General features: G+C 44.9%; 1 protein-coding gene and 1 long non-coding RNA gene across 7 annotated transcripts; one reads left to right on the top strand and one right to left on the bottom strand.

The window, feature by feature from the left end:
* The first annotated feature begins 2,158 nt into the window (after positions 1–2,158).
* On the top strand, positions 2,159–4,047 carry LOC309437870. 2 transcript variants are annotated; one of them, XR_014183646.1, is made up of 3 exons: positions 2,159–2,332; positions 2,633–2,761; positions 2,996–4,047. It is a non-coding gene; the product is annotated as an uncharacterized lncRNA (long non-coding RNA). The 2 variants fall into 2 exon arrangements; XR_014183647.1 differs by having other exon boundaries at positions 2,630–2,761.
* Positions 4,048–10,625: 6,578 nt separating this feature from the next.
* Positions 10,626–26,412, bottom strand: STX11 (syntaxin 11). 5 transcript variants are annotated; one of them, XM_082048383.1, is made up of 4 exons: positions 26,287–26,396; positions 16,876–17,104; positions 16,509–16,701; positions 10,626–13,850 (listed from the first exon to the last, which is right to left on the bottom strand). In XM_082048383.1, exon 4 carries the CDS (start codon positions 13,843–13,845, stop codon positions 12,979–12,981), a length of 867 nt encoding a protein of 288 aa, XP_081904509.1. In that variant the 5' UTR covers positions 13,846–13,850; positions 16,509–16,701; positions 16,876–17,104; positions 26,287–26,396; the 3' UTR covers positions 10,626–12,978. The 5 variants fall into 5 exon arrangements, with proteins under 5 accessions (XP_081904509.1, XP_081904510.1, XP_081904508.1 ...); XM_082048384.1 differs by lacking the exon at positions 26,287–26,396 and adding an exon at positions 26,016–26,217; XM_082048382.1 differs by lacking the exon at positions 16,876–17,104 and having other exon boundaries at positions 26,287–26,401.
* Between the last annotated feature and the right edge of the window lie 874 nt (positions 26,413–27,286).

Genomic DNA, 27,286 nt, shown 5'->3' with positions numbered 1-27,286 from the left:
TGAAGGAAAGATCCTGTAGCACTTCCAACCCAGAAAGAAGGTCATGATTGGGTAGATGGTGAGGGAGAAGCAGCAATCAAGAAAAATGAAGGAATCTGGAAAGTGCATTCTTCTCCTAAAATCATTAGCAAAAGGAAGGCATTTCTGTAATCGCATACGTCAGAAGACCATCTCCAGAAGAGTGTACACATTTTCTGTGATCTTCAGACAAAAGCTCCTCCCCAGCAGGAAGAATCAATTCATCCAGGTAAGTTTAATCCAACCAAAAAATGCCAGAAAAATGGCATTTAACCCCATGTCCTAAGATCCTAGAGATCTCAGATGCAACATTCTGCATTGTGCTGTCTTCATTTTAGGGCATTCAGGGCCCTTCACTTAGGAGGTGCTCTGTAATGTTAAATTACTACTTGTCTGCTCTGTCCTTATTTCAGAGGCTACTGCCACCATAGCAAAGCCAGCACAAGCGAAAATGTTCCCAACTGGAGGTGATCTAGTGCAAAGACAGTCTTTTAACACTTTCAGGAATATCCTTCAGTAATAATGCTGTGCTGATGTAAAGTGCCACCACCTGTGTATGTTCCTCCTGATGAGAACAAGCAAAAGGGAACACACGCCCACAGCCCTACACTCCACGCCCCTGCTGTGCTGAGGCATGGCATAGCATGGCATTGCATTGCCTCTTCTTTAACACTGACAGGCTTGGGGCCGTGACACCACCCTGGGAGCCTGTTCCAGTGCTCCACCACCCCCCAGGTGAAGAACCTTTGCCTTATGTCCAACCTCCATGAGGTGTCCCAGAGAAGACCCACCCCCCATCCCCACAAAGCCCCTCCACCAACAGCCCTTTCTTTCCTCACAGCCACCTGCAACCAGGCTCCCTTCACACAGACTCCCCGCACCCTGACACCTCCATCCACCACTACGGGCCTCAGCGAAGGTCACCCCACACCTGCTCCCTCACCCGCCCACAGCCCCGGCCGTTACCGCGGCAACGCCGCCCGCCCTCTCCCCGCCCCCTCAACCCACTGGCCAACCCACAGGGAACGGACTATGCCGCCGGCCAGTCTGGGGGCAGCAGGCGGGCACTTGGCGCAAGAACCAGCCAATCCGCCGCCGGGGCGGGGCTGGGGCCGGGCTCCCGCCTGGCTCGCGACTGCTGCTGAGGCTCCGCTGGGCGGGGGCGGTGGCCGTGGCCGCCCCGGGAGCTCCTGAGTGCCGGGAGCCAAGTCAGGGGGTCTCCGGAGTACAGGCAGGATCCCGTCCACAGGAATAAACACCTGGGAGAAGCTGAGAATTGTCCCCCTCGGAGCTGCAGGAGGAGAGAGAAGCCCTGAGAAGCTGCGGGAAACACAACCCAGTTCTGTTTTCCTTCTGATAGAGGAATTGTCAGAGAAACCGTTCATCTTCACAGAGCGGTTTCCTGAGATCATGGCAAAGCCCGCGTTCTCGGGTAGCTGAGAGGGTCTCTTGCCTGGCTCCCAGCCACTGTGAATAACACGTCGCGACTCCTGTCATGTCTGTGTGGATCAGTGGGGAACACCTGCCCTGGGACAAGGTGCAGAGCAGGAGGAGACATCACTTTGTCGTGCTGGCTTTGCTCTGGGTATCAAGCCTTTGCTATCTATTGATGAGAAAACAAAAAAGCACATGTTTGTCAGACTAGATAGAGTAATGCCATTGGAATTTGTCAGCCTGCAGGGGGTCTTGACAGAGAAGTTGAGAGACTGGTCATGCTATTTCCACTACTTTTTTTTTTTTTCCTAAAAGCAGAATTGTCATAGTAAAATTATTGGCAGGCCATGACTCCCTCCTGCTCAGGGAGCTCCAGAGAGTGCTTGACTTTCTGACATATACTTGTAAATTGTACTCCTTGTAACACACACTGGTGCTGCTGCTCCTGCAGCACTTAAACAGCTGGTGAAAATTGTCCTCATTTCAGCAGCTGATAATCAGCCCTTCTCTTTGGGGCAAGACATCTAGCTGATGGAGAAAAGCAAAAGGCTCCTTTTCTCCTCTCCCACAACCACTCGTGGTAGTATGTGAGGCTTGTAAACAGTTCAGCTCACTGTTTTAAGCCTTTGTAAGTTATTCTTGATGCGCTAAATAGTAGCTCATAGTTCAGGGACAAGTAACGCAATTGTTTTTGCTCTTTGTCTCAAGCTCTGCTACGTTATGCCATCATCCAGTGCAAGATGTGCTCAGTTTCCTCACGCGCAAGATAAAGTTCATTATTACATAAAGCTGAAAGACTTAAGGGATCAGCTGAAAGGCATCGCACCAAACACAGAGGTGCAGGAGGTGGAGTACACGTTTGACTTGCAACTTGCACAAGGTAGAGTGGTTATTTTTTCAGTCCTTTATTAAAATGCAGTGTCATGTACAACACAATGAACTGTTTCCTAAGAAAAAAGAAATAAAGAATTTAAGGGGAGAGAAGAGACGTGCTATCTTCTCTAAGTTACGTGGCATAGAATTACAGGTTCCACTCTCTTTTTAGTATAGTCTTAATTCTCTAAGGGGAGCAAAATTATCTTTAAAATGTGTGGCTGTTTTTTCAAGTGTTCTCTGGTAAAAGCACTCTTTGATCGTTTTTGTTCTGAATGTTAATACTAGAGGTCTTCTCTTTCAGCAGAGGATTCTAAAAAGATGGCTGTCAAAGAAGAAAAATACGATCCAGGTTACAAAACAGCGTACGGAGGAGGTTCCTGTGACCGTGCACCATATGAAAGCGAACAGTGCCATTTCTCTTCAAATGGAATTGGTAAAGTTCAGTGCTTGGGACGTTCAGCCCGTAAACTGTTGCTCCTGGTTGAAAAATAGAGGAAAGCTGGAAACTGCAAGTATATATATATATACATATATATATATATATTTATTATTATTATTGTTTAGGGGTTGTTTTGGGAGGCTAGGGGCATCACCTGTATTTTTAGTTTTAGTGGTATCGGTTGCATTTTTTTTAACTGTATATAGTTTTGTTTGTTTGTTTTGGCAGCAATCAATCCACAGTGCTGTGAAGGGTGATCCTTTGGTGAAGTTCCTAATGGACAATGGATGACCCAGTCCTTTGAGGACCAGATTCCAGAGTTCAGTGCTGGTTTGACACAGGAAGAAGTGGGAAGCGGCGCCTAAGAGCCGTTTCTTCTCAGCCATCCATACGTGCTGCAGTGACCGAGAAAGAACTGAGATTCCATGCTTGTGCCTGACCATCTTCTTTTCCTCTTCTATCAGGAGGGAAGAGATGAAGTAAAAGCAATAAGCTGATCAAAACGTGAACATTTTGGTGATCTTATGACAGTAGGTGCTTCACATACTTGAAAAATAGATACAAACAGTATCTCCGCAATGCACACTGGCCAGAGATCCCTGTACCGGTGTGTTTTATCCTTTCCTCACAGCCAGTGACAGTTGTCAAGCACTGGGTGTAGCCGGTTAGTGTAGATTCTAATCCTGCTGTCACAGCTGTCACTGAGATCATGCACTGTCGACCTGGTGTGAGGCAGGCATGATGTTTACAGTTTTCTTTCCAAATTATGTGGCTTAATTCTGAGCGTCTTAAATCAAGAAAGCGTGCATTATGGTTGTGTTTATTAGCATCAGCCTAAAGCTGTTCAGTATATTGTCCAAAAGGTATAGGATTTGTCTTGTCTATTATTTAAAGTGTACTGTATCGTGTATTGCTGTTTACACGGATGTTTTCCTGCAGGTGCTCAAAGTATCTCACATCAGGGATTTGTTACAATTCCATTTTATTTTTCAGCAAAACTTGACGAATGTAATGAGTACTGCTAAGTATGTAGCGCAGTAGGATATAACTACTGTAAGACTATCCCGTTTGATTGGAAGGGAAAGGTCTCTTTAACAGAGTCACCTACCAGGTTCTCTAGGTATCAAATACAGCAAAGGGTACAATAACCGTTTCACTAAATATTGCAATCTATGTGTTCTCCCTCAGAACTGGTGCTTTGTTCATTATGGTAATACAAAAGTTCTTAACCTGTCCTAAATCTATCCATGTTTCACAATAAAATCAGGAATTGTACTGCAGTCTTCTAGAATGTGCTTTTGCATCTTACTAGTGGGGGTCTAAACACACAGTGGGACATGTAACACACAGAAACTCTGCCAAAATACTCTGCAGAAAGTACTTTGCAAGAGCTGGTTCAATCCTGGGATTTTTACTCTACAGGAATAAACAAAGTTGCTCCTGGTTGGCCAAACTGTGTTGGTTGTAATGGTTCGTATTTGGATGAACAAAGCTGTGTTTGAGCCTAGTGGTAATGGTTGAAAATGCACGGCCCAACACTGCACTTACTCTTGTACCAACTGCCTGGCAGTTGGAAGCCGGGCACTGAGGTCTGTCTGCTGAGGCACTGGAATCTCTCCACTGAGGCTCATGGCTTGGAAAAGAAGAGCCTGGAAGAGAGTTTCCAAGTGCTGGCGAGTGCTGGAGTGGTGATCAGCTTGAGAATGGGAGGAGACTTTGGAAAGAAGAGATGGCAAGGGGGCATCTGTGGATGGAATAGAAGAAGAGAGGGAAGAACACAATCTGGCCCAAGGCCTTGAACTGTATAAGCGTTCCTGCCTGGGATGACACATTTCTCATTAAATCCCCTGACTAAAGCCTGTGACCAAGTGTTGTTGCTCCTTCTTCCAGTGTGATTGCTCTGATGTGGTCCAGAATCTTAGAAGTTCTTTTGGGGGAGGCTTTCTTGACCTTCTCATGTGCTCAATATTGATGGGAACATGATGGTACCTGGGGCTAAAGGGAGGAAGCGGGTGAAAGGGTGCAGAGTGTCCCATGTTGGAGTGTGGTTGTCACCTTTACACGAGAGGCTGAAAAGAACCAATCCCTTTGGTATCTTCCAGAAAAGCCTGGGCTGGCTTGCCCTGTGGTCCTGCCCCCTGCCCTATAGCCCTAGCCTTTGGTTCCACCCCTTTCCCCATAACCCTGTACCCGCTGTGGCCCCAACCCTGCGGCAAAGCCCGGCCCTGTGGCCCTGCCCCTGCCGTCAAGCTCCGTCCTGTGGCCCCGGCCAGTGCTGCTGCTACTGCCCTGCGGCTCTGCGCCTGCCACACCCCCTGCCCTGCGACCACGGCCCCGCCGCGCTGAGGCTCCGCCCCTGGGCTCCATGGAGTTGGCCTCTGAGCTGTGCGGGATAGCATGGCACGGTGTCTTCTTGAACACTGTCAGGCTTGCGGCCGTGACACCCCCCTGGGGAGCCTGTTCCAGTGCTCCACTACCCTCTGGGTGAAGAACCTTTGCCTCATATCCAATCTCCATGAGGAGTCTCAGAGGAGACCCACCCCAGCAGCCCACACACCCCCTTCCCTGGCCAGTCACACACCGCCTCCCCACAAAGCCCCTCCACCAACAGCCCTTTCTTTCCTCACAGCCACCTCACCTGCAACCAGGCTCCCTCCACGCAGACTCCCCGCACCCTGACACCTTCACCCACCAGCACGGGCCTCAGCCAAGGTCACCCCACACGTGCTCCCACACTTGCTGCCAGCCCCAGTCCAGCCGTTACTGTGGCTAAGAACAACTATATTTACCTGTGTTAGAATTAGACCAGGATGCTCTGGCAAAAACTAATATTTTAAAATGTGTCAATCTCCACTTGATTTGTACTTCCCGCACTTTCAATATACTAGAACACGATACTACCCTTTCAAAACAAACAAAGGAACAACAAAACCATGCTATAGCAAATGAAACACTGGAACATCTACAACTGCTACCTTTGTCCTGCTAAATAAAACCAAGCCCTGAGGTTAGTCTGAAAATCCTGCTTGCTCATTTCACTTAACTTTTAGCTGAACACCTGGCACAGTTCAGGGCATGGCCAGCACTAGGGACCGTTCCCCCAGAAGCAGGGTCACCTTCCCTCCACCCTCCAGGGTCGGACAGGGACACCTCGGCAACCTTGACACCACAGACGTCCTTCACGCCCTCATCCCATACACTAACGCACATGGTACTTACCCTTTCACGTTCTAAAAGTGCTGTAAGAGGCTGTCACGCGCCCTTCAAAGTATTCCAAGGGCATGGAACCAGAAAAATAATAAAAAAGATACACAAATTACCTAAATCATGCTCTAGAGAGACAAAATCACCACCTGGGGTGGATGAAGCTGGAGGGGTAACGTCCTGCAAGGTGCCACAGGCCCCCACAGTGATGGTCCCAACGCCTCCTACCAAATGGGGTGGATGTGCCTTCAGAGAATAATTTGGGATGTGATTTTAGGCACCGTTAGACCGGGTACAGTTCCCTTGTCCGGCACTTCTGTGGAGAAATGGCGTGAACCACAGTAACGAAAAACGAAAGGCGGCACCTTGTCCCACTGACACCCGCTGCCACGGGCACGGGCTTCCCCTCGGCTGTGCTTCCCCGCGCTCCGGCCCGGCCCCCGGGCCTTCACCGCACGGCAGGGCCGGAGGGCTGTGCCCAGTGCCCCGGGGGCGGCTGTCACCCCCTGCCCGCGGCCTTGCTGCCCCGCCAGCGCCGAGCTTGTCACCCCCTCTGTGACACCCGCAGTGCCCACAGAGGCCCAGGCCCGACAGGCCTGAAAAAGACACGCTTTTAAAAAATTTTATTTTATATACGTGTATCTGTTTAAATGGCCTGCAAAATTAAGTTGTGAAATCAACTTTGCGCCGAAGTTACGGTGTTTAAAGCACAGCCGGGCCGGCAGGCGGACAGGCCCGCTTCAGCCTGAGCCGCGTAACGCCGCCCTCGCTGCCTGCTGCCGACACAGCGCCAAGCGCCGGCAGGGCTGCGCGGCTGCCCCGCAGGTGGGGGTGCCGGCCGCCGGCCGCTCCAGTGCCGCTCCCCGCCCCTTGCTGCCTCCCGCCGGCTTCGGATCGCTGCGGTGTCGCCGGTCTTGCCCTCCACGACGATATTTTGGGGCTCCGGAAAAAAAAGTGACTTACCAGGAGTGGGGTTCGAACCCACGCGGACATACGTCCATTGGATCTTAAGTCCAACGCCTTAACCACTCGGCCATCCTGGTGCAGATACGGGCACGGCTCCCAGACGCTCCTACATATAAGGCCAAGCTCCCACCTGGCCCCCGCGACCCCCGGACCGGCACAGGGCGACACCCCCTCCCCCCCCCCCCCCCGGCCCGCTGTAACCTCCCGCCTTTATTCCCTGCGCGAGAGAGCGCGAAGTGCACAGCGCGGCGCGCACGGGCGGCCTCTCTTGGCGGCGGCGGGAGGTGGCGGGCAGAGCCGGGCGCGGCCCAGCGGGGAACCCTGCCCCGGCCTGCCGCCCGCGCCCCTCGCCCTCCCCGGGCCGGGCGCCGGCCCAGCCCCACCGCCTTGCTGCCGGCGGGCGCCAGGGCCGGAGCGGAAGCGGGGGGGTGGAGGGCGGGGGAGGTGCGCGGGCCCGCCCCTGAGAGGGGAGCGCGGGCGGCCGTGGGGGCGAGGGGCCCGGCCGGCTCGGGGACGCGGGGTGGGAGGCCGGGCTCCTGCAGCCCCCGGTCATTGAGTCCGGGTTCGAGGCCGCGGTGAAGCCAGGCGGGCGGGGAGGGCCGCGGTGCCGGCCGCGGTGCCGGCGTGGTTCGTCGGGGCAGTGAGAGGGCTGTAGGGAAGTTGTGCCGGTGAGACTCGGGCCATCAAAAAGTGAAACAGCTCTGCGCTTTTGTCCCCAAGTCCCCGCTGCCCCCCGGCGCAAAGGCGATGCTGCGTGGTGAAATATCAGCTGACAGCTGCTCTCGGGGAAACCCGTGTTGCATACTGACATTTTACTTATTCCTGTCCAAGTGTTTCCTGGAACATACGCAGGGAAGGCACAACAAACCCAACACAGCCAAAATCTATCAGTTATGTTTAATTAGAAGAAATATATTGCAGAGCAAAGATTTATTGCCAATCGGCACTGCAGACCCGGTCTACGGAAGCGCCTATTGCAGTCTCCCCATTAGCGTCTGCACTGCCATCTCCCGCTTCTTCCCCCATCAGAGGGGAACGGGGCAGCACCCCAACACCAGCCTTCCCCCCCTCCCTGCCCCCTGGCTCCCACTCTTGCCGCCTTTGCTGTCCATTTGCCAGAAGAGAAAATGGACATCCTGCACCTTGCCACCCAAACTTGGCCACCTTTGAGCCTGCACCCAAGGGGTGAGAGACAAATGTTTGGTGGGGCACAGGCTGGGAGTGCTGGACTGAGTCAGTCTCCAGCAAACAGGAGGAGGCAGGCAGAGCCCACCTGGAGACACCCTGTGTGGCTGTTAGAGACCCTGGTTGTAGGTGCCCCTCTGTAAGGGGTCTGGGCTTCAAACTGGCCGGTGCACGTGGTGCCCAACATCTTCAGTTGTTAGACCCCCAGTACACTAGATATGCTTGTGAAGGAAAATACTTCTCACACACAATAAAAGCGGATTGTTAACATTTGATATACATGAAGAACAGATGTGAAACTTACATGGTCTTTCTCCTTTATTTTATTTAAATGCTGGAGCCCATGAATAAAAGAACAGCTCTTTGAAACTTACCACGCTGTATCGTTTGCTTGAAATGGGCATCGTACCATAGCTAGCATTGCTCCCTGTTCAGCAGGGTTGTGCTTTCAGCAGAGGCGTTGAGTGGCAAAATGCCATGAGGTGGTTATCTCCTTCTCTGTTAACATCTAACATAATTTCTGAGAAACAGAGTAAAATGTTACCTTTCCATGTTAAGACTTTGCACCCCAATAGTGAATGCACTGTAAGGTATGACAGTGAAACTATCTTCCAGGAACTGTTCTGGCTTCAGCTCAACTATTACGAAGACACCGTATAATATACTAGAAATGTGGAAGAAGATAGATCTGCTGCTGCCTTCCTACATATTAGAGAAACAAGTACCATGGCTTCATGTGAAAATCACATTGCTTTGGAAATGAACTGTAATCACCACAAACAGCAGCTAATAAGTGATAGTGTTTCCTGCACTCATCATATCTGTGATACTTTTCTAGAGGCAGAAAAACAACCATGTGTAGCTCTTTCTCAAATCCATTCCAAATATCCTCTGGTTCAGAATTTTAGAGAACTTGTTTTTTTGTTTGTTTTTCAAGAAATTATAAAATACATTGTGGGCCCTGCATTCAAAACATTCTTAATGTAGGTTGACCTCCTTAGGATAGAGAAGCAGCAGTTTGGCTTAGCTACTCAGTTCATCCTCAGGTTTTCTCCTCTTAAAAGAAAATCTGGGTCTTAAACTAAGAGCTATACTTTTATGTCGAGAAGTTTTTCCCAAGACTTGTGCCAGAGAGTTACCTCCTTAATTGTCCAAGTGCGTCCATAGTCTGGGTCTCTTGCATTGAGGTAGTAATTGTTCCACTGCCATTTCTCCAAAATTAAACCCATGTTTCAAAAAAAACCAACAACAACAAAAATCCCATAAGATGAAATGGAGACTCACACATATATCCAAAAATTTCAGCAATATATACTAAGCATTATATTTTCTAACAGGGGACTTTTTGGTGGTTTATATTTATGCAATGCTCTTTTACATTTTAAGGAGCAAGGTATACCTGGTTGTCATTTTTCTTTCTCCACCTGAGAAAGAACTGAGATTCATAGTTGTTTGTTTTTTTGTTTTGTTTTTGTTTTTTGAAGCTTCTGCTGCTTTAAGTAGGAGACAAAACCAAAGTAACAGTAACCCTAACAGCTAGAGCAGTCCCTCTCACATTTTAACTACTTCCTCCTCAAACCCAGCTACTGGGTTTGCCACATCACAGAAAGGGAAAAAAACCCCCGACCAACAGAATATGCCATGTGCATCTCCATAGGAGTCCTGTTGTCTTTCAGAATGAAAAGGCAGCCTTCCTTCACAAGCATGAAGATGTCCATTCTGCGGCTTCTGTTATTAGCGTGCTAACATATCGTCAAGCTACTTTTATCACCTTCTTCCACTCATCCTGTGTGGCATGAGTCTTTGCAGCTATAGTGTCATCAGGTTTTTTCAAAAGTCTGTTTAACTGTGACTAGGCAAGTTCACAGGATGGCAATATTTGAGTTCTTACACAGCTAAAGGATAGAAAACCCCCCACAGTATTAAGCAATGAACACGTTGCAAGGAAGAGAATGATCTCTTCAGTTACAGGAAGTAATTTTTAAGTGACTCTAATTCACAGTGTGACTTAAAAAGGGTTTTAAAGGGTCTTAATCTGGCGTTTCAATAATTCTCAGTTTCTTCTTTGCAGCAACAGCCTTTAGTCAGGAGAGAAGGTCTATGATTACTTTTACTTCATGCTTTCACTCTCTTTCCCTGTGCCTCAAATCAGACTTAAGATATGAATATAAGGTTTGTATATCTACTAATGAAATCAAGAAGATTTATCAGAACTGCCAGAATAAGTTTGATTTTTGTCTTGAAGTAGAGAATCATCTTAGAATGTATGAAACTCATTTTTCATGTTTTTTATAGGAAAAATTATGGTAAGTCTATCTCAATATGCAACACTTTTGATTTACTGGGTGAAGAAATATGAGGAGGACTTTTTTTTAGGCTTTGTTTAATCTCCTTTCACCAATTGATGGTTTAGTCCAGCACCTTTTAAACTAGACTTTGACAAGGCAAGAAGCTATTCAGAGCTGCTAATTCAATGTACAACACTCTGCACTTTCAGTTTTTCTTATTAAATCTTTTATTCCATTTGTAGACAGACATGTGTGCAAAAAATAATCCAACCCCAAAAAAATATGTACACATTTTTATCAAAAGCATTGGTGAGTGCTAAGAATATGCAAACAAAATGAAATATATATTTTATTATTCATTGATTTATGCCCACATGTTGGCCCTCAGAGGTCTAGGGTATTTCTCTATAAATGCACAGTTCCATTGGCTTGAATGACAGTACCTACCGAATAAATGACTTTGTTTTCTTTAGTCACACCAAAGCAGTATTCATGGTGCCAGCTCAACGCCCTCCTCCTGTTTCAAGTTTGAACATTGGGTTGTTGCAGAGGTCCCTAGGCAAGCATAATACTGACAGCATCAAGACATCACTGAATATCAAAATATCTTCTACTTTAGAAGATCAGTACTTCTCACTCTTCCACGCTATCACAGACGTGCTTCAGTGTAAGAGACACTCAGTTTCTGAGACGAGTTCTCCATTTAGCTTCTGTTTGTGTGGAAAAAACCTGTCTGGCCAAGAAGCATGTCCCACTAGGATATGAAAGCTTGGAAGTTGAATTTATTTTGCTGTTTTTTTATGACAATGTAAATCAGGGGTGTCGAACTAATTTTCACCAGGGGCCACATCAACCTTGTGGTTGCCTTCAAAGGGCTAAATGTAATTTTAGGACTGTGAGGCTGATGTGGCCCCTGGTGAAAATGAGCTTGACATCCCTGATATAAATAGTAAGAAATGTACAGGTGTTTTTTCACATATAAAAGTAGTGTGCAAAAGGTTAGAAGGGAAATGTCTCGCTGTGATTGATTCGGGAAGATGGCTATGCACATCTCCCAAGAAACACTCCCACATGCAAAATATTTGAAATGCTTAAATATATTTGTTAAAATAGGTACAAATAGGATCAGCTTTTTTAAAAAAAAGTCACTGATGTCTGAAAAAGTGTCCTGCATTAATTCAAAGGATAGCAATAGATCACAGTGTATCAGGAAGCCACTTAGAAATATCATAGATGGAAAACCTTCAGAAGCAGGAGCTGTAATTGCTCCCCAGACCTTATCAATACATGCTTCACTGACAATGCTCAGAGGTTTCCAGGGCTCCTTCCTCATATTCTAAGCCTACTGCGGGCAGACTCCCCTTCCACAAAAGGAGAGATTATTTTTAAGCTTGAAAAGACCAATGAAATGACATTAAAATGTTGTTTTCTTTCTTCTTCAGGTGTACTGAAGAAATATGTCTGTTTTCTTTCCCAGGGGGATATTTCCTAATAATGGGATAAAAGCCTTAGTTTTTATACACGGGCAAAATAGAATGTTGATAAATTTAATCCTTCATGTTATTTAAAATAGATATTAAAAATCCATATTAAATCAATGCTTATAAAAAAATAAAAATCTATTGAGAATAATCCTTCCACTAAAACTGCTTGCGTGTATGTGCCAGCACAAGACACCCTAAAATGCTTTCTTTACCCCACAATTGTTGTCTTCTTATTGCTGTTTCTGCAGAAGGCTACTGAGTGCATCTTTTCTGGCTGAAGTATTAATTAGCAGAAAAATGTATTAGAAGCATAAAAGCATGGCAGTTTTGAAACTAAAAGTACAGAGAGTAGCTGAAGTTAAAAGTCAGCTGCCTTGGTGTTGCAGTGCTTCTACCCACATTGATGAAGTTGTGGGTACTCAAAATGGAGAAAAGCAATCAATCACTTGCACGCAAACAGAGCAAAATGTGCATATTATCATTTAAGGTGCAATCACTTCTGTTAAGATTTGTGACAGATGGAAACCAAGCTGAAATAGAAACTAGTTCTGTGTCCTGCTCCTGCTAACAAGCTCAGTATTTTGTCAAATGAACAGAACAAAAATCTGTGCAAGTATTTGCATCAAGCAGGCTCCAAGCGAGTTAAAACTGAAACCTCCAGATTCTGTGGTGTGTTGTGCTACCCCAGGCGGTAAGTCTGCACCACCTGCAGCGTCACTTTGACAAGTAAGAATAAAGTCACTTCTTGAAATTTCTCATCTTCCCTAGGCTGAGTTATCAGCCCATCATTCATTCCTCTTTCCTGTCTATCTGAAACAAGTATCATTGCAGAGATCTTCTTGCAACTCCAGTTACAGCAACAGAGTACATTTCAATTAGAAATAGATTAAAAATAGCTTTATCAACATTTGTAGGAACTCTCAAATAGAGCAGCCATCAATACATTTAGGAAAAAGGCAATGAATAAAACAACTGCAAAACAGTCCTCCCACTTCTAGGGGCTGTCATTACAGAAAAGTCACTGGAAAGAATGCTCCATTTTGAAGACAATTCGAGTCAGTCTGTGGTTGCTTCAGTGGGATAGTCACCTTCTGAAACAGGATATGCAGCAGCAGAGGATTGTTCTCAGGGGGTGTTTTCTTCTGTATTCCAAAGCTTTTTTCACTTGGTCTTTAGCTTCTCCTACATAGTCCTCAACATTTTGCATATTTAACTCAATGACATCGAAGGTGTCCGCCTGCTCCTCCACTAGCAGTGCCACCTGCAGAAAGAGCTCGTGAATTTCCTTAATGCGGCCTTCTAACTTCACCAGCTCCTTATGACGTGTCTCTATCTCATTCAAGGCTGAGCGAGCCCCCTTAACATCTGACAAGAGATTCTCAGAGAAGACGTCCCACTTGCCTTGCTCAATCATCTCTTCAATCTGGTTGCCAGAAACATCCTTGCCCATGATCTCTAGCTGCCGCTGAATTCGAATCTTGCAGTTCTCCCGCTGGTCCATCTCTGCTGCATTGTATTCAAACATCGCTTTCTGGAAGGCGTGCATGAGGTCAACATAGTGGTTCTTTGCTACCCTGGCAATGACAGACATTGCCCCATATTTTGTTATTGCATCTTCGCTGAAATCTCTCATTATCTGGAGTTTCCTGTGGATGTTTTCTCCACGGGCCTTGATGTCTCTGGCAATACAATTAGTATCTCGTTTGATGCTACTAAGACGGCGCATGGAAGTGAGGAAGCGTCTGTTTTGCTTTCTGAGCCGCTTGACATCCTCTTTTAGGTGGTCATTTTCTGTCCGGATGTTCTGTATGTCTTTATGAAGAATTTCCAAGGCATAATCAGTCTCGTAAAGGAGAACATCCTGGGGTGAATTTTCATCATCTTCACTACCAGAAAAATGTTGGTTGTGTAACCTGGCACATTCCCGCAGCTCGTTCAGCCGGTCTTTCATCCTGCCTGTAAAACAGAGGAACAGGAGGAAAGAGGTTTAAAGTAAATAAAATACTGGTTTACAAGGAACTAATAACTACATCATAGTTATAACTACTCATAGATAACATAATTGCATCAAAGATAACCCAAAATACCAGATTTAAAATTTCTTCATGGTATTTTATATACAATAATAGATCTCAGGTCCAAAACTCTGGTGCTAGAACACTCTTCTAGAAACTACAAAGCTTAGAAACTAAAAAAGTGCAAGAGAGAAGACAACAAACCCTGAAGAGAAATCCAAAAGAATAATATGACAATCTCTACCCCCTAAAAAAATGCCAGTCTTTCATCTGGAGAGAAAAAAACAAACTCTTGAGCAAATGATAGGAAGTATGTGTAGACGTGTTAATAAATGAACGCTTCCCACAGCTACTCACTAGAGAAATCTCTAAATCTTGACCCTTCATTACATCAACTGCCTCAAATGTCACAGGTCCTCTGTTATTCTAAGCTTGCTTTTCCTGGAAGAAGAGTAGGAAGCCTCTCAGGAACAGAAAGGGTATTTACCAATACAGTTAGGAAAGAAAAGTTTCAAGAAATGGTGTGGAAAGTATCAAGATAGGATTAAAAAAAATTAATAGGAAAGGCAAGTTTAGTGTCTCTAGATGCTATCACAGTGCACCAAGCATCAAACAAAACAACACAGCAATAGTAGCATTTTGTAAGTAAAACCATCCATCCAACCCTTCTATTTGGTATGATGGTGACGTCAGGATCTGTTTTCTATGTGTTTGCCTCAGATGTACTTAACTACAAATTTCATTAAAAAGCCACAAAATGCGTAATCTGTACAGACCAGTTATGCGGTAAAAAAACATAAGTCTTCTTTAAGTATGTTGTTTACTTGAAACTCTAGACCTACGTCTTTGCAGAAAGTGAAATCTGAAAGCTTCAGCAAGAACCCTGCACCAAGTGTGACAGCAAGCAGGAAGCCGAAAATTTCCAGTCACAAAAGCTGTACATCCCATGACCTCATTTAAATTAATAAGAATAAGAACCAAGTTACGCAGCAGCACCAAGAATGACATCTCTAGATCTCTGTGTCTGGAGCATTCATTTTGGGTTTTCCAGATATTAAAGTATCCGTGAATGACACATCCCTTCATAGGATCATCGGTAATTCCCAGGTTAAGAAGTTGCACGTGTATCTACGCATCATAACAGGCCGAGATGTAGTGTCAATTAAAACTACAAGTTTATAATCCATTTTATGGGATTGTTGGATGTGTATAAGATTTTAGGGAGGAGATGGGAAACATCACATCACAGACACAGCCTCTTGGGCTCATACAGCTCATTGGGCATATACACTGGTATTGAGAAGTGCCCTGATTAGGATCACATTTACATTGAAGTAAAAAATAAAAGTGAATTTCAACTTCAACTAATTGTTTTACAAGCAATGCAAAGCATGAAAGTCCATTAATATCCTGAGAGAAGAGCTTTCATTCAGGAATCTTCACAGGTATGACAATTGTTTGAATTTAAAACATAAGGCACGTAGATTCAACTCAATCATACCGAGAAAGCTTTAGGTAATTACAGGTTTTCCACCTCCTCCCTCAGCAAAAATAAAATCAAAACTTTCAACTCATGTCACAACATCAAGATGAAAAATATCCATCTAAAAGAAAAACAAACAAAAAAAAGTGGTGTAGCTTAAAAGTCAGGTTTAATTTGCTTTAGAACTGCATAGCCAAGTCATTTTATGACTTTAAAATGACAATCCACAGCAGCAAGGTGCCACTTGTGTAAACTAAATTGTGTGTGCAGGACTATGTTGCCTCTGTGTTTACCATGCCTTGAACATGAGAAAAACTAAATTTCATCAGCCTTCCACAGAGAGCAGACTGACAACTGACTCAACAATAATTACATTTATTTTTTTGTGCTTGACAAAGAAAACATAATCAGAAAACCACACTTAGTAAGAGCTCCTGTAATAAACTCATAATTTTGTAGGAATAGGTCTACCCTTCCTTCCCCTTCCCCTCAAAAGAGTAACCTGGAATTTGTCTTTCTCACCCACACCTATTTTAAGGTGTTGGATAAAATAGAAATAGGAAGCAATGGAGAAGCAAATACACAATAATTCACAACATTAAAATACTAATGCTGTAATAAGTTCATGTATATACTACTTCTGCAACATCTTTATGAAATTATTGCTAAATTTTTTAATACAACACAAAAGGTTAAAACATCAAGCATTAAAAGAAGAGTAAGGAGCTGTCAAGTGTGGCCTCAGATTGCCCCACAATGTTGCCTACACACAGGAAGATCACGCAATTGAATACTAGCCTCCATCATATCACTTCCACCAAGTCTCTGCCCACAGTCCGTATGTGCTAAAAAACATCGTACAATGTAAAATTTAATATTCATCATTCAGTTCATGGACAGATATCTCATTTACTATGTTACTACTGTAAATTTCCTCAGAGTTTTCTCCTGTGACATAAATCCCTGGAAAGCTCCATAAATTCATACGTGTCTTTTGGTGGAGGGCAGATCTATCAGCCCCATCCACAGTTTCAGCCCAGAGTGATTAAGGACAACACTGCCACTCTTAATGAGTTATGATGCCATTTGGGACACATGAAGCACCGTTCTTTGTACCAGATATGTTCCGGAGTCAGCTCCTTCTGACTTTGGTCACTGCTGCAAGCCCTGGGCGCTTTGCCGAGTCAGATCGTGAAGTAACAAGCTGGACATCAGTGAATGAACACATGGATCGAGGCTGCTTGTGACAAGATCATCTCCAATGATATGCACAATCTCTGTGATCCAGTAGATCTAGTAGAATCCAATTCTAAATGTGAACAGAGACATCAAATTAACAATTGCACTGACAATCTTCAACCTGGGTTTTCCCAGTTTCCGTGTGCTTAACTCTAAAAGCCTACATTATTTGAAACTACCAACCAAACTTACATTCAAGGGGGTCAACATTAGGATCTTTTAACTCTGCACTGAGAATCTGTACCTGTCAGGGTAATGGCTCCACGGCTAAAGGGGTCGCACTTTTGTCCTAACAAATGGATGGCATCTCTTCAAGCCTGACTTCAGAATCCTGCAAAATCAGGGACTTGCTGACATAGTTTTTCATTCTCCCTGAGTCCTGTCTTTTTGTCTCTGTTTCTGAAGTGCAACACCCAGCCCGCTTCCCACTTCTTCACAGTTGCAAAATGCTCTTCCTTATTTACACACAGTGCCTGGCCAGGACAGAGAACAGGAAGAGAATGACATTCTGCCTGTATTTCAGCATGATATTCATCCACAAACACCACAAATTGCAGGGAACACTATTCAGTTTTATGCCAGAGCATGCTCAATTACTCTGTAGATTAGCATTTGCAATACTTGGCCAAAGAGATCTGTGAGGGCCAAGAGAATGTTTAGATTTCAGCTTTCTTGAGCACCTTTTGCTCAAGAAACACAGCAAAATTATTTGGGGCATTTGCAGACTGCTGCTTTGAGAAACTTACAATCTAGTCAAATTTTAGGAGTTTTACAGAAGGAAAACAGCAGACTCAAATGCAGCACCACCACAGAGTTCTTTTCCCATTTCAAATTCCCATTACAAAGAAAGGGGAACCAGATCTTCCCAAGAGAGGACAATAACTTCCAAGCATTCCTTTGATAGTGTCAGGGGCAGAACTGACACTAAAGAGCTGGAACAAATGGACAAACAAGCACAGGAGAGCAGCGGGGAGAGCAATGTGAAAAATTTCAGTCTAACAGATCAGTATTTAGAAAACAGCATTTTTTAGATGCTGTTGTTACTCTGGAAAGTTTGCATCTACTACATGTTGATAGCATTGTTTGTAATTAAACAGCAGTACATTAATACATAGTATATTACTAGTTGTTAGGGATAGCCTCAGCACTTGTTCTTTAAATGAGCAGCAATCTCTCCCTTAATATAGGGCCTGGTGCAGCAGCAGGAGTTGATATCCCTGTCTAGAAAGCGGCTCTGCAGAAAAGGACCTTGGGGTGCTGATGGACATCAAGTGGAATGTGAATCAGCAATGAGCCCCTGTGGCAAAGGAGGCCAACAGCATCCTGGGCTGGAGTGGTTGAAGTGACTCCTCCCATCTGACACCTGAGAATCCACATCTGGACTGGTGTGTTGGTGCTGGAGCTCCCCAGCACAAAGACATGGACACACTGGGGTCAGTCCAGGGGAGGCCAGCAAGACAGTCAGGGGAGCTGGAGCACCTGACATATGAGGAGAAGATGAGAGAGCTGGAGATGTTCAGCCTGGAAAATAGGAAGCTCAAAGGAGATCTTGTTGCTGTCACCAGCTGAGTAATGCAAGGGCAGACCCTTCATGGAGATGTACAGCAACAGCACAAGAGGCAACAGACCCAAGTGAAAACAAGGGAAAAGCTAGTTAGATAGTAGATGGGGAAAAAACCAAAAACAAATAGAACAAACAAACAAATCCAAACAAACAAACAAAAACCACAAAAACTTTCAGAAACACTGGAAAAGGTGCCCAGAGACGTTTTGGAATCTGCATCCTTGAAGATCTTCATAACTTGACTGGACATGCCTCTCGTCAACCTGATATACCTTTGTCTGTTTTGAACAGGGCTGGATTTGATGGCCTCCAAAGGTCCCATCTAAATTGTTCTATTGCTCAGCCTTAGGTCAAAAGTTTGCTGATTTGAACATGAGTGCTATATATATTCAACTGCTTGCACAGGTTTACTTAAGATACATCTCACACATTAGAATATGAAGACACCAGCTACTCTGGAGTAACAGCCCCAAGAGTATAACTACATTAATTCTAAGAGTGTGTGTTTTAATAGATTAGCTGTCAGATTTTTCTTTTAAAATACTGTATATACTCAAACTGGACCATGTACTTCCATGTTTGCATTATTATTTTTGAGCTAGATAAATCTATCCTTGTAAAAATCAAGTTCTTTCTGCTGTCCATCATGGTGTGTACACCCAAACACATGCTCACACACAGGAAATACAGGCCAAGTAATGACTGCAGAGGTTACAACTTTGAAGCCAGACACCCACTAAGTACAGTCAGCTGAGGACATGGTCAGTACTCATCTCTTCATGTTAGCATGCTACTTCTTGGTATGAATCACCACAATGATTAGGTTTCCCGTGATGCATGAGAAAGACTCAAGCTGCCCTGTTGCAGTAAGACTGCAGCCCCACACAACTCTGCATGGCATGGAATTTCAGACAGCAAAGGAAATACACTCTGAAAATCAAAAACTGTGAATACACATAAAACCCCTTACTGTTAGCCCCGCATACATACAAACAGGAGTCCTCCATAGCATATTTCAATTGCTGTGCTAATGTTCTACAGCCTGTTATCTACATATAAATAACTTAGGGATGAAAAGTTATTTCTATAGAAACCAACAAGTTGCACACCTGTATTTATTTCAGCTTTAACTTATGTATATCCACATCACTGAAATAAAGCAGCAGGTTCATGACAGCATCTATATTTCATCACCAGCAGCTGGGAAGGAAGCCAGTGTACAGTTTTGCTTTCTACAGCATTTATAAAAGACAGCTGCTAGTTAATACCATCTTGTGGATTACCAAAAGTCTAGTCAGTAATCTCTTCAGCCTTGAGTGGGACCTTAAAAAATGAAGCCTTTACTTCAGCTGAAATGGCCTATTTGAGGAACAACAGATATTTCAAAACAAGCCAGTTAAAAATAATCTATGTCAGAAGTTCCTCTCTCCCTCAGAAGGTAAAAGTTCTTCTGTACTCCACTACAAACACACATGGCTCATCCTGTCTCTGAGTGACATGTGCTCTTGTTGCATGACACACAATAGATGTGACCCAAGAAACAAGTGGTGAACAAGTAGGAAATAACCCGCTCCTAGGCAGAATTACTTCATAGCCAAGTGTGAGCGAGCACATTCCAATAACTTACCATACTGCTTGGAGAGGATGCAGTATTGATGGAAATCCACTCAGATGGACTGGCTGAGTCAAACACACTCCATTACAAGGAAAATAGTGTGACGCTGTTGCACAACAATGCAAGTCATTAATAGGTAAAAGAAGAGCTAAATGCAGCTGAAGCCTTTTATTTCAGAGCTGGAGTCTCAGATTTAACACCATTTTCTAGTATCTTTCTGTTTTGGAAACAGAAATGAACTTGGGAAAACAGACTGTTCTCTACAATAGGTCATCCTCTTTCCAAAAGAGCTTCTAATTGACTCATAGCAGAGGGCTAGTCATCTTTGCAGAGAAAATTCCCTGTGTCCTCAAACATGTCCACCTCTGGTGGAACAGCAGGCTTGAATTTCTCAAATCACTCCTCTTTTTTTTTTGCTTTGCATCTATAAGAGCTCAAGGAAACACTAAAAATCATAATCTAATGATTAGGACAGTTTGCCTCACTGAAAGGAAGTTATCTTCTCTGGAGTTTCTTGGATTGGGTAATATTTTAAAATAGACAAAATGTGTTCAGGATTGACAATACATCAGTCAACACAGAACACGAGTTACAAAGCTACAGAAATCCAGCAAGAAGCCACAAATGTATCTGAAGATTATTAGACACTACCTATTGTAGTCAAAGCCTATGTACAGCAGAACACCTCCTTTATGCTTTCAATCGGCCTAGTGGGAAGTGTGTGCAGTTGCAAATGTCTCAGGGCAGCTTTTTTCCCAAAAGCTTGCATGAAAAGTCAACTTCTCCATTTGCACCAGAACAAGTTATTTATTGCAAGCCGATATATTCAGAGAAGTAGGGATGGCTCAATTCTTATCAGGCTATTTCTGCAGTTGTCAGGATCTCCAAGTTTCCAGTGGTTCCTTTCCTACCATGAAGGCTAGGAAAGGCCTGGGGGGAGATGTGGGGATGAGATGGAAATTAACATTCAAATAGTTTGTTGCCTCTGTCTCAAAGTAATGAGGCAATAAAGCAATAATTACTGGAATACTGATAGCTTTGGAGGTTCTTCTTTGACTTATCCCAGTTTCTTTACCAGTATTCAATCTCTTCAACATAAAGTAACTTCCAGTTTTTGTACAAGAGCATATTATAAATTCAAGGATCTAGGGTGCATCTCATACTTCCTAGAGGTATTTAATAAGGTTAACCATCTTTGTGTTTTCAACAGACTGGTTATCAGGTTTTCCAGACATCAGTATTAAAACTAGGAGAAGCTGCTGGCATGCATTAAATGCATCCATAATACGCATCACATTATTCACATATTTATGATGAGACTGACAAAAACATCTGAAGTTTTAACTTGTTACTACACAGTAGCATATGCTAAGTAAACATTATTCTTGCATTGGAGAGGACAGCTTTTTTTTATATAAAGGTGGACTGCTACTATTTGTCTGAATTTTCACTGGAGAGCTGTGGATCACCACTGAAACATTTCCAATCCTGGATAGATGATAAAATGGATTCTCAGTATCTCCTCTTTACATTTTTCTCACAAGTCACACTAATGAGCAGTTGTAACCAGATTTGGTTTTGTTTGGCAGGAGGGGGGCTTGTACCATGGCTGTTGACAAAAAAAAGTTTCTCCATTTTCACTACATGGTCCATTGAGAAGTGTTAAGTCTTCATGTACATTATTTGAACCCCCTTCCAAAACTGGGAACTCTTTCCAGCAGTCAGCATGCTTCTGTATACAAATGGAAGTTAAGGACAGGAAAGGCTAATGCACACCCCAAATTTAGCAACTTCCTTTTCCTAAAGATGCTAGCAACAGAATATATAGTTAGCAACTGCAGATATTGAAAATCTGATAAATCCTTGAGACCTCTGAACTGACTCCAGTCATAGAATAGTTTGGGTTGGAAGGGACCTTCAAACATCATCTAGTCCACCCCCCCCAGCAATGAGCAGGGTCGTCTTCAACTAGATCAGGTTGCTCAGAGCCCCATCCAGCCTGGTCTGGAATGTTTCCAATGATGGGGCATCCACCACCTCTCTGGGCAACCTGAGCCAGTATTTCACCACCATAATTGTAAAAAATTTCTTCCTTACATCTAGCCTGAATCTCCCCTCCTTCAGTTTAAAAGCATTACCCCTTGTCCTAGTTTAATGTGCATGGGCTTGGTAAAATGTAATGGGCTTGCTAAAACAGAGCACCATTACAACGAGTAGATGGCATTGTATTTTACCCAAGTGGGGAGAAAACCAAACCCACCATGACTCTCTTTTTAGTGCTTTTCAGCACACACAGTGCGCTGTGGGCTGCCCACCACAGCGTGCCTGTCCTTCCTGCCGTGGGCAACACTCAGGTCTTCAGGTAAAATTGGCCTGGATGGAGACAAGGGGAGTGTGAGCTGTACCTCCACCAGCTTGGCAAATAGTTAAGACGGAACCATGCCACTAATATGAACAGTGAGCCAGCCATCCATGCATTTCTTGGCAATTACTGCACCTCAGCATCGTTATGAGTCATGGCGCAAGGAAACCAAACGACGCACTCACAGGCAGAGCTGTCACTACAGTGCTGTGAGTATATACATGATCTAATTAATCACCTCGGCTTCCCTGAAACACATTGGCTCAGCAAAATTGCTATGTACATGCCACATTTATATAACTACTATTGCTACCACACAGTGGTATTCATAACTGATTAAGACATTATGTTGGCATCCAAGTAGAAATATGAGGTTGCATGTGATCATCAGTCAGAAGAAACATGTTCTACAGACATTTTAAAATTAACATTACATTTTAAAACACACATATATTTAGAGCTTGTAATACAATGTTATAATCTGAGATCAAGTACACTTTACTTTAAAAAAACCCTTTAATGCTAAATACAGGGTATTTTATTGGCATTTGTTCATGTGGGCCAGTACACGTAAGGCTCAGTTCTGGATCCTACTGCAAAATCTACACAACTGTAACTGGACCATAATAGTTTCAGTCAGGAAATAACCCCCAGAGCCACACATTCATACCCACAGCCTCAGTCCTAGGACATGTCAGGTGCTGGCACACTTTATGGCAATTACTCTACACTACTTAGCAGCCCATGGGTGTTTTTAGGCACATTCAAAGTACCAGTGAAGTTTAGACAACATATAGATGGAATTAGGTACATGGCTTTTGTGAATGTGAGTTTGTCAGGAATAATCTTGGCAATTAATGGGTTAACCATCATGGTAGATAAAGCAAAAGCTGCATGCGTGATAAGCCTTCTGAAGGCACAGTATGTTACATCATTGCCTCTGTGATAAACTACAGAAATATGGTCTAGATCAGAAGTGCCAAACACTTTGTGTGGCAGGCTTGATGAGATATCAAGACACTCAACACAATCAGCAAAAGCTATCAAAACAGATGTAGAAACTGAACTGCATTGCTCCACCCATGCAGAGCTCCCCTGCTCCCCAAAAGTGGGTTCCCAGGAGCCAGCCCTAGGCAGGAGCAGCGCTGCCACTCCCTGGGAATGTTCCTCACCAGAGATGGCTCATGTCGGGGCCACGTCTTGAAGGGAGCAGCCCAAAATGCAAGTGCAACCAGAAATGGGTTCTCTGCAAAACTGCATAAAAGTGGTAACCCTGCATTTGTTGCCGAGATTAGTTTATTGGATCAAATTAGCCTTGCCTCAGTAATTTCTGCACTGTGCTTTTTCATCCCTGTACTACAGGGATGACCAAAGGGTAAAAAAAAATTGATAGGCCAGATAAAAGATAATGGAAAGTGTATCTGGTCCAGCATCTTCATACTTGACACAGCAGTTGTCTTCTCACCATCAGAAATGGTTTTGAATGTGCCAACATTATGATGGGTTTCTGTCACACTTGGAGGTTAGCTGTGTTTTCCTTTAGCAACTTGGAGAGTTGAACAAAACATGAGCCTGTACAGTCTCCAGGTGACACTGAACTGGAAAGGGAGGGGATGTGAGCATTTGGTGGCCGAGGAGAGGAGAAATGTTGAAAATTTAAGATGATCTTGGCAAGTAAGAGAAGCACTAGCAAAAAGAAAAAGAAATTCAATAGATATGAGCCTGGTATGGTACATTTAGAATAAATCATTTGCACAGACATAAACTAGGGAACACCTCATTTGGTAACAGGAAAGCGTTGGTGGGGTTATAGCAGATTGCAAGTTCACAATATAATGCCACTAAAAAAAAAAGTCTCATATGAGAGATGGCATGGGAAGGCCTGGTTTTACTCTGTTTGGTGTAGGTAAGGCCTCTGTTGGAATAGTACATCCTGCACCAGTTATCATACTAGCAAAGTTGGAGCATACTGGGCATTGTCTCCAAACAGTTTAGAAAATACAAGCCTAGAGGAAGAGGAGTTGAAGGAATTACATTATTTTCATGCAGAAGACCAGGGAGAGAGACACAGTGCCCCAATGTATAAATGGAATTTATAAAAAGAGAAATGATCAGTTGACACTGGAAACACACAAAGTGATCCATTCATTTCACACATGAGATCCATGTTGAACTTGCTGTATCTAGCTGAAAGTCGGACAATTTCTCTGCAAGAGCACTGTGGGACCCTCTTCCTTAGAGGAGTGAGAGAGGCTACAGAAACCTTTCTCATCTCTGGTTTAGGTGCACTGCTACAATGCCCGAAATGGACTATGTAATGTCTTCCCCTGGCCCTGCATTTCCATGATTTGTTCAGTGCCTTTGCTCCCACTCTCAGCGTCCTCATCACAGTATACGTGCTCCCACAGGCAAGCACAGGCTTGCTGCCTGTGCTGGGGAGCAATTTGGCTGACTCTTTTCACCCCACAGATTCTCTTCCCTCTCTTATTATTTCTGCACCAGCAGCAATTACCATTTCTCCTTTTGGAGTAGATCTTGGTTACTACTATAATATAATGAAAGGTGACAAATATGGAGGCTAACCCCACAGCACCTAAAATCTCCAAGACTCTAATTTAATATGCAGTTGTGTTCCATAGGATTACATTTATCTGCAGTGCCCAGAACATACCGTGATCACATTATTCCCCATTTTAATGTCTCGTGAGATCTTATGTACCATGCTTATTTTCTTCACAAAGATCTCTTATGACAACAGAGGCTAACTTGCAGTTCTAGTCTCAGCTATAACACCAGATTCATTTGCCATGTGACTTAACATGCAATTTCAGTTTCAGAGCAGCGGTCACACAAGGCAGTCAGTGAAAAAAAATAAGGTGAGAAAAAGGACATCAGAGGCATTGGGCATCTAAACCATCCTTTCTTAAGTATAACCTATAGTCTGTTTATCTGTTAGACCTTTGGTCTATTTCAAGTAAAAAAAAAAATGCTCATCTTGTAGTCTCACCACTTCTATGTAAAAATATTTAAATAGCAAGTAACACTACTGGTAAGAAAACAGCATCCTTCAAATTTTATTCTTGCCTTAAAAAGCCATACATTGCCACTTTGATCCCTGACAACTTATAAAACGGTTCCTAAAATACCATTTAGAGAACAAGAACAAGAAGTGTGAATGTCCATTTTAGGCCAGTGTTATTCTTCTAGTCATTTCCTTTCCTGGTATCACACAGCTACATACAGTTATCTAAGACATACATGAGTACTAATTCTTCTTGGCAGCAAAGGAAATTAATATCGATTAATAGGAAGCAATCAAAGAACACTAACTTTTGCACCTACTCCTAGATCTGTCCATGATGATGTCCAAGAAAGGAGTGAAAGCTATTATAGTTTGCATATAAACCCAGTTTTCTACAAAATCTGCTCTGGTGCTATTAATAACCACATATGAGCCACATATGAACATATTCATAACCACATATGAGCACTATGAATGAAATGTTAATACTCGTTAAGCCAGACAAACAAGGCAGCTACAGACACCCATGAGGACTGGACAAGGAGATCATATTATTAATAGAAAGCAACCCTGCGAAAAACCCAGCCACCCCTTTTGCGGGACCAGAGCTACCCGAAGGCAGCTAAGGCACCTCCGGACCCAAAAGCCCCGTTGCCATCCCCTGCCGTCCCTTCTGCCTCAGGTTTTCTGACTTCCCCTCTCGACTCAATCGGGGCAGTTTCGTTTATTCTTACGCAAAATCGAATTGCAAAGCCCTCCGAAACCCCTGCGGCTCTTCCCGCCTTGCCGGCCGGGCTGGCTGCCGAGCACCGGGCACGCACCGGGACTCCCCGACATCAGGGGAAGGGACGGGCTGATCGCCACGGCCGAAACCTAGCACCCGGCCTGGCCCAGAGCTGTCCTGTGTCCCGAAGCAGTTCCGGGCCGGGTCGGGTCCCGGGGTCCCCGGCTGATGCTGAGCGGGGCTCGGGTATAGGGCTGGGCTTCCGCCCCGAGAGCCGACGGCGACGTGCCCGAGGTGAAGGAACGCAGCCCGGCCGATTCCCTGAGGAAAGCGCCGTCTAGTCCTCCCCCATCGCGGCAGGTACTCACCCCGGGCAGGACAGCCGCGCCCCGCTCCGCTCCGGCTGCGCTGCTCCCCGAGATGCCGCTGCCGTCGCAGCGTCCGCGCCGTCGGGGCAAGAGCTGGTGCCCGCGGAGCGTCCCGCCCCCGCCGCTCAGCTCACCCGTCTATTGGCTGCGAGAGGTGGCTGATTTGCATAGCGGCGCCCCGCCCCTGGACGGATGTCAAAGACCGCCACCGAGGGGCGGATGGGGGGGCGGCCATAGGGGTGCTGGGCTGTGGTCTCTTTCTGCGCTTCGTTCTCCTCCTGCGCTTCGTTCTCCTCCTCTCCGTCCCCTCGGGGCGGCCCTCGGCTCGCAACACGACCTCGCGGGGGGGAAAGTCCGCTCCGTGGGTGCTGGCACGCGTGGGTGGGCTGAGGTTACTCGTTTCTTTGCCGCCGTCCCCGTGGACGCCCCTGCTCCTTCTTGTCCTCGCCTCCCCATCGGGTCGGGACGCGGGGGTTTTCCGAATTCCGCCCCCTCCCGCCTGGCTGTGAGGGGGTGAGGGGCGGTTTGAGGGTGCGGTGAGGCCCGGGACGGACAGGTGCCTAAAACCGAGGGGCCGTACGGGCGGCTGAGGAGGGACTCGGGGCCAAGCGGCGCCGTGAGTGGGGCACGGACACGACCCCTGGTGTTTCCCTCACTCCCGTTTGATGCAGCGTGGTCTGTCCCGTCCTGCTGGCTTGAGCCTTGCGTAGTTAAATAGGACGTCAAAGGAGCTGCACTTGGCACTGTGCTTCAGGGTGAGAGTCAAATTTAGCCCAGTTTTAGGTGGTGCCTTCGGCTTTGATAAGTTTGACCATTCCTGGGGAAAACAAAAACAAAACCACACCTTCCCCATCAGTCTAACTTTAAAAAACAAACAAACAAAACTTAGGTCAGACAATTGTTAATGCACACTAGTAACACACATATAGAAGCCACACAAGTAGTTACAGAGGTTCTTCAAGTCTTTCTGTGATAGGAAATTATTGGTTTTCTTTACCAT

This window comes from Streptopelia decaocto, assembly GCF_964273445.1.
Source record: "Streptopelia decaocto genome assembly, chromosome: 3".
Taxonomy (NCBI): domain Eukaryota; kingdom Metazoa; phylum Chordata; class Aves; order Columbiformes; family Columbidae; genus Streptopelia; species Streptopelia decaocto.
The sequence above is the reverse complement of the archived record's forward strand: the minus strand, read 5'-3'. Positions and strand labels throughout refer to the sequence as shown.

What these genes read in the sequence shown, in the direction of transcription:
- STX11 (XM_082048385.1), bottom strand. Translation starts at nt 13,845, where the DNA reads ATGAAAGACCGGCTGAACGAGCTGCGGGAATGTGCCAGGTTACACAAC.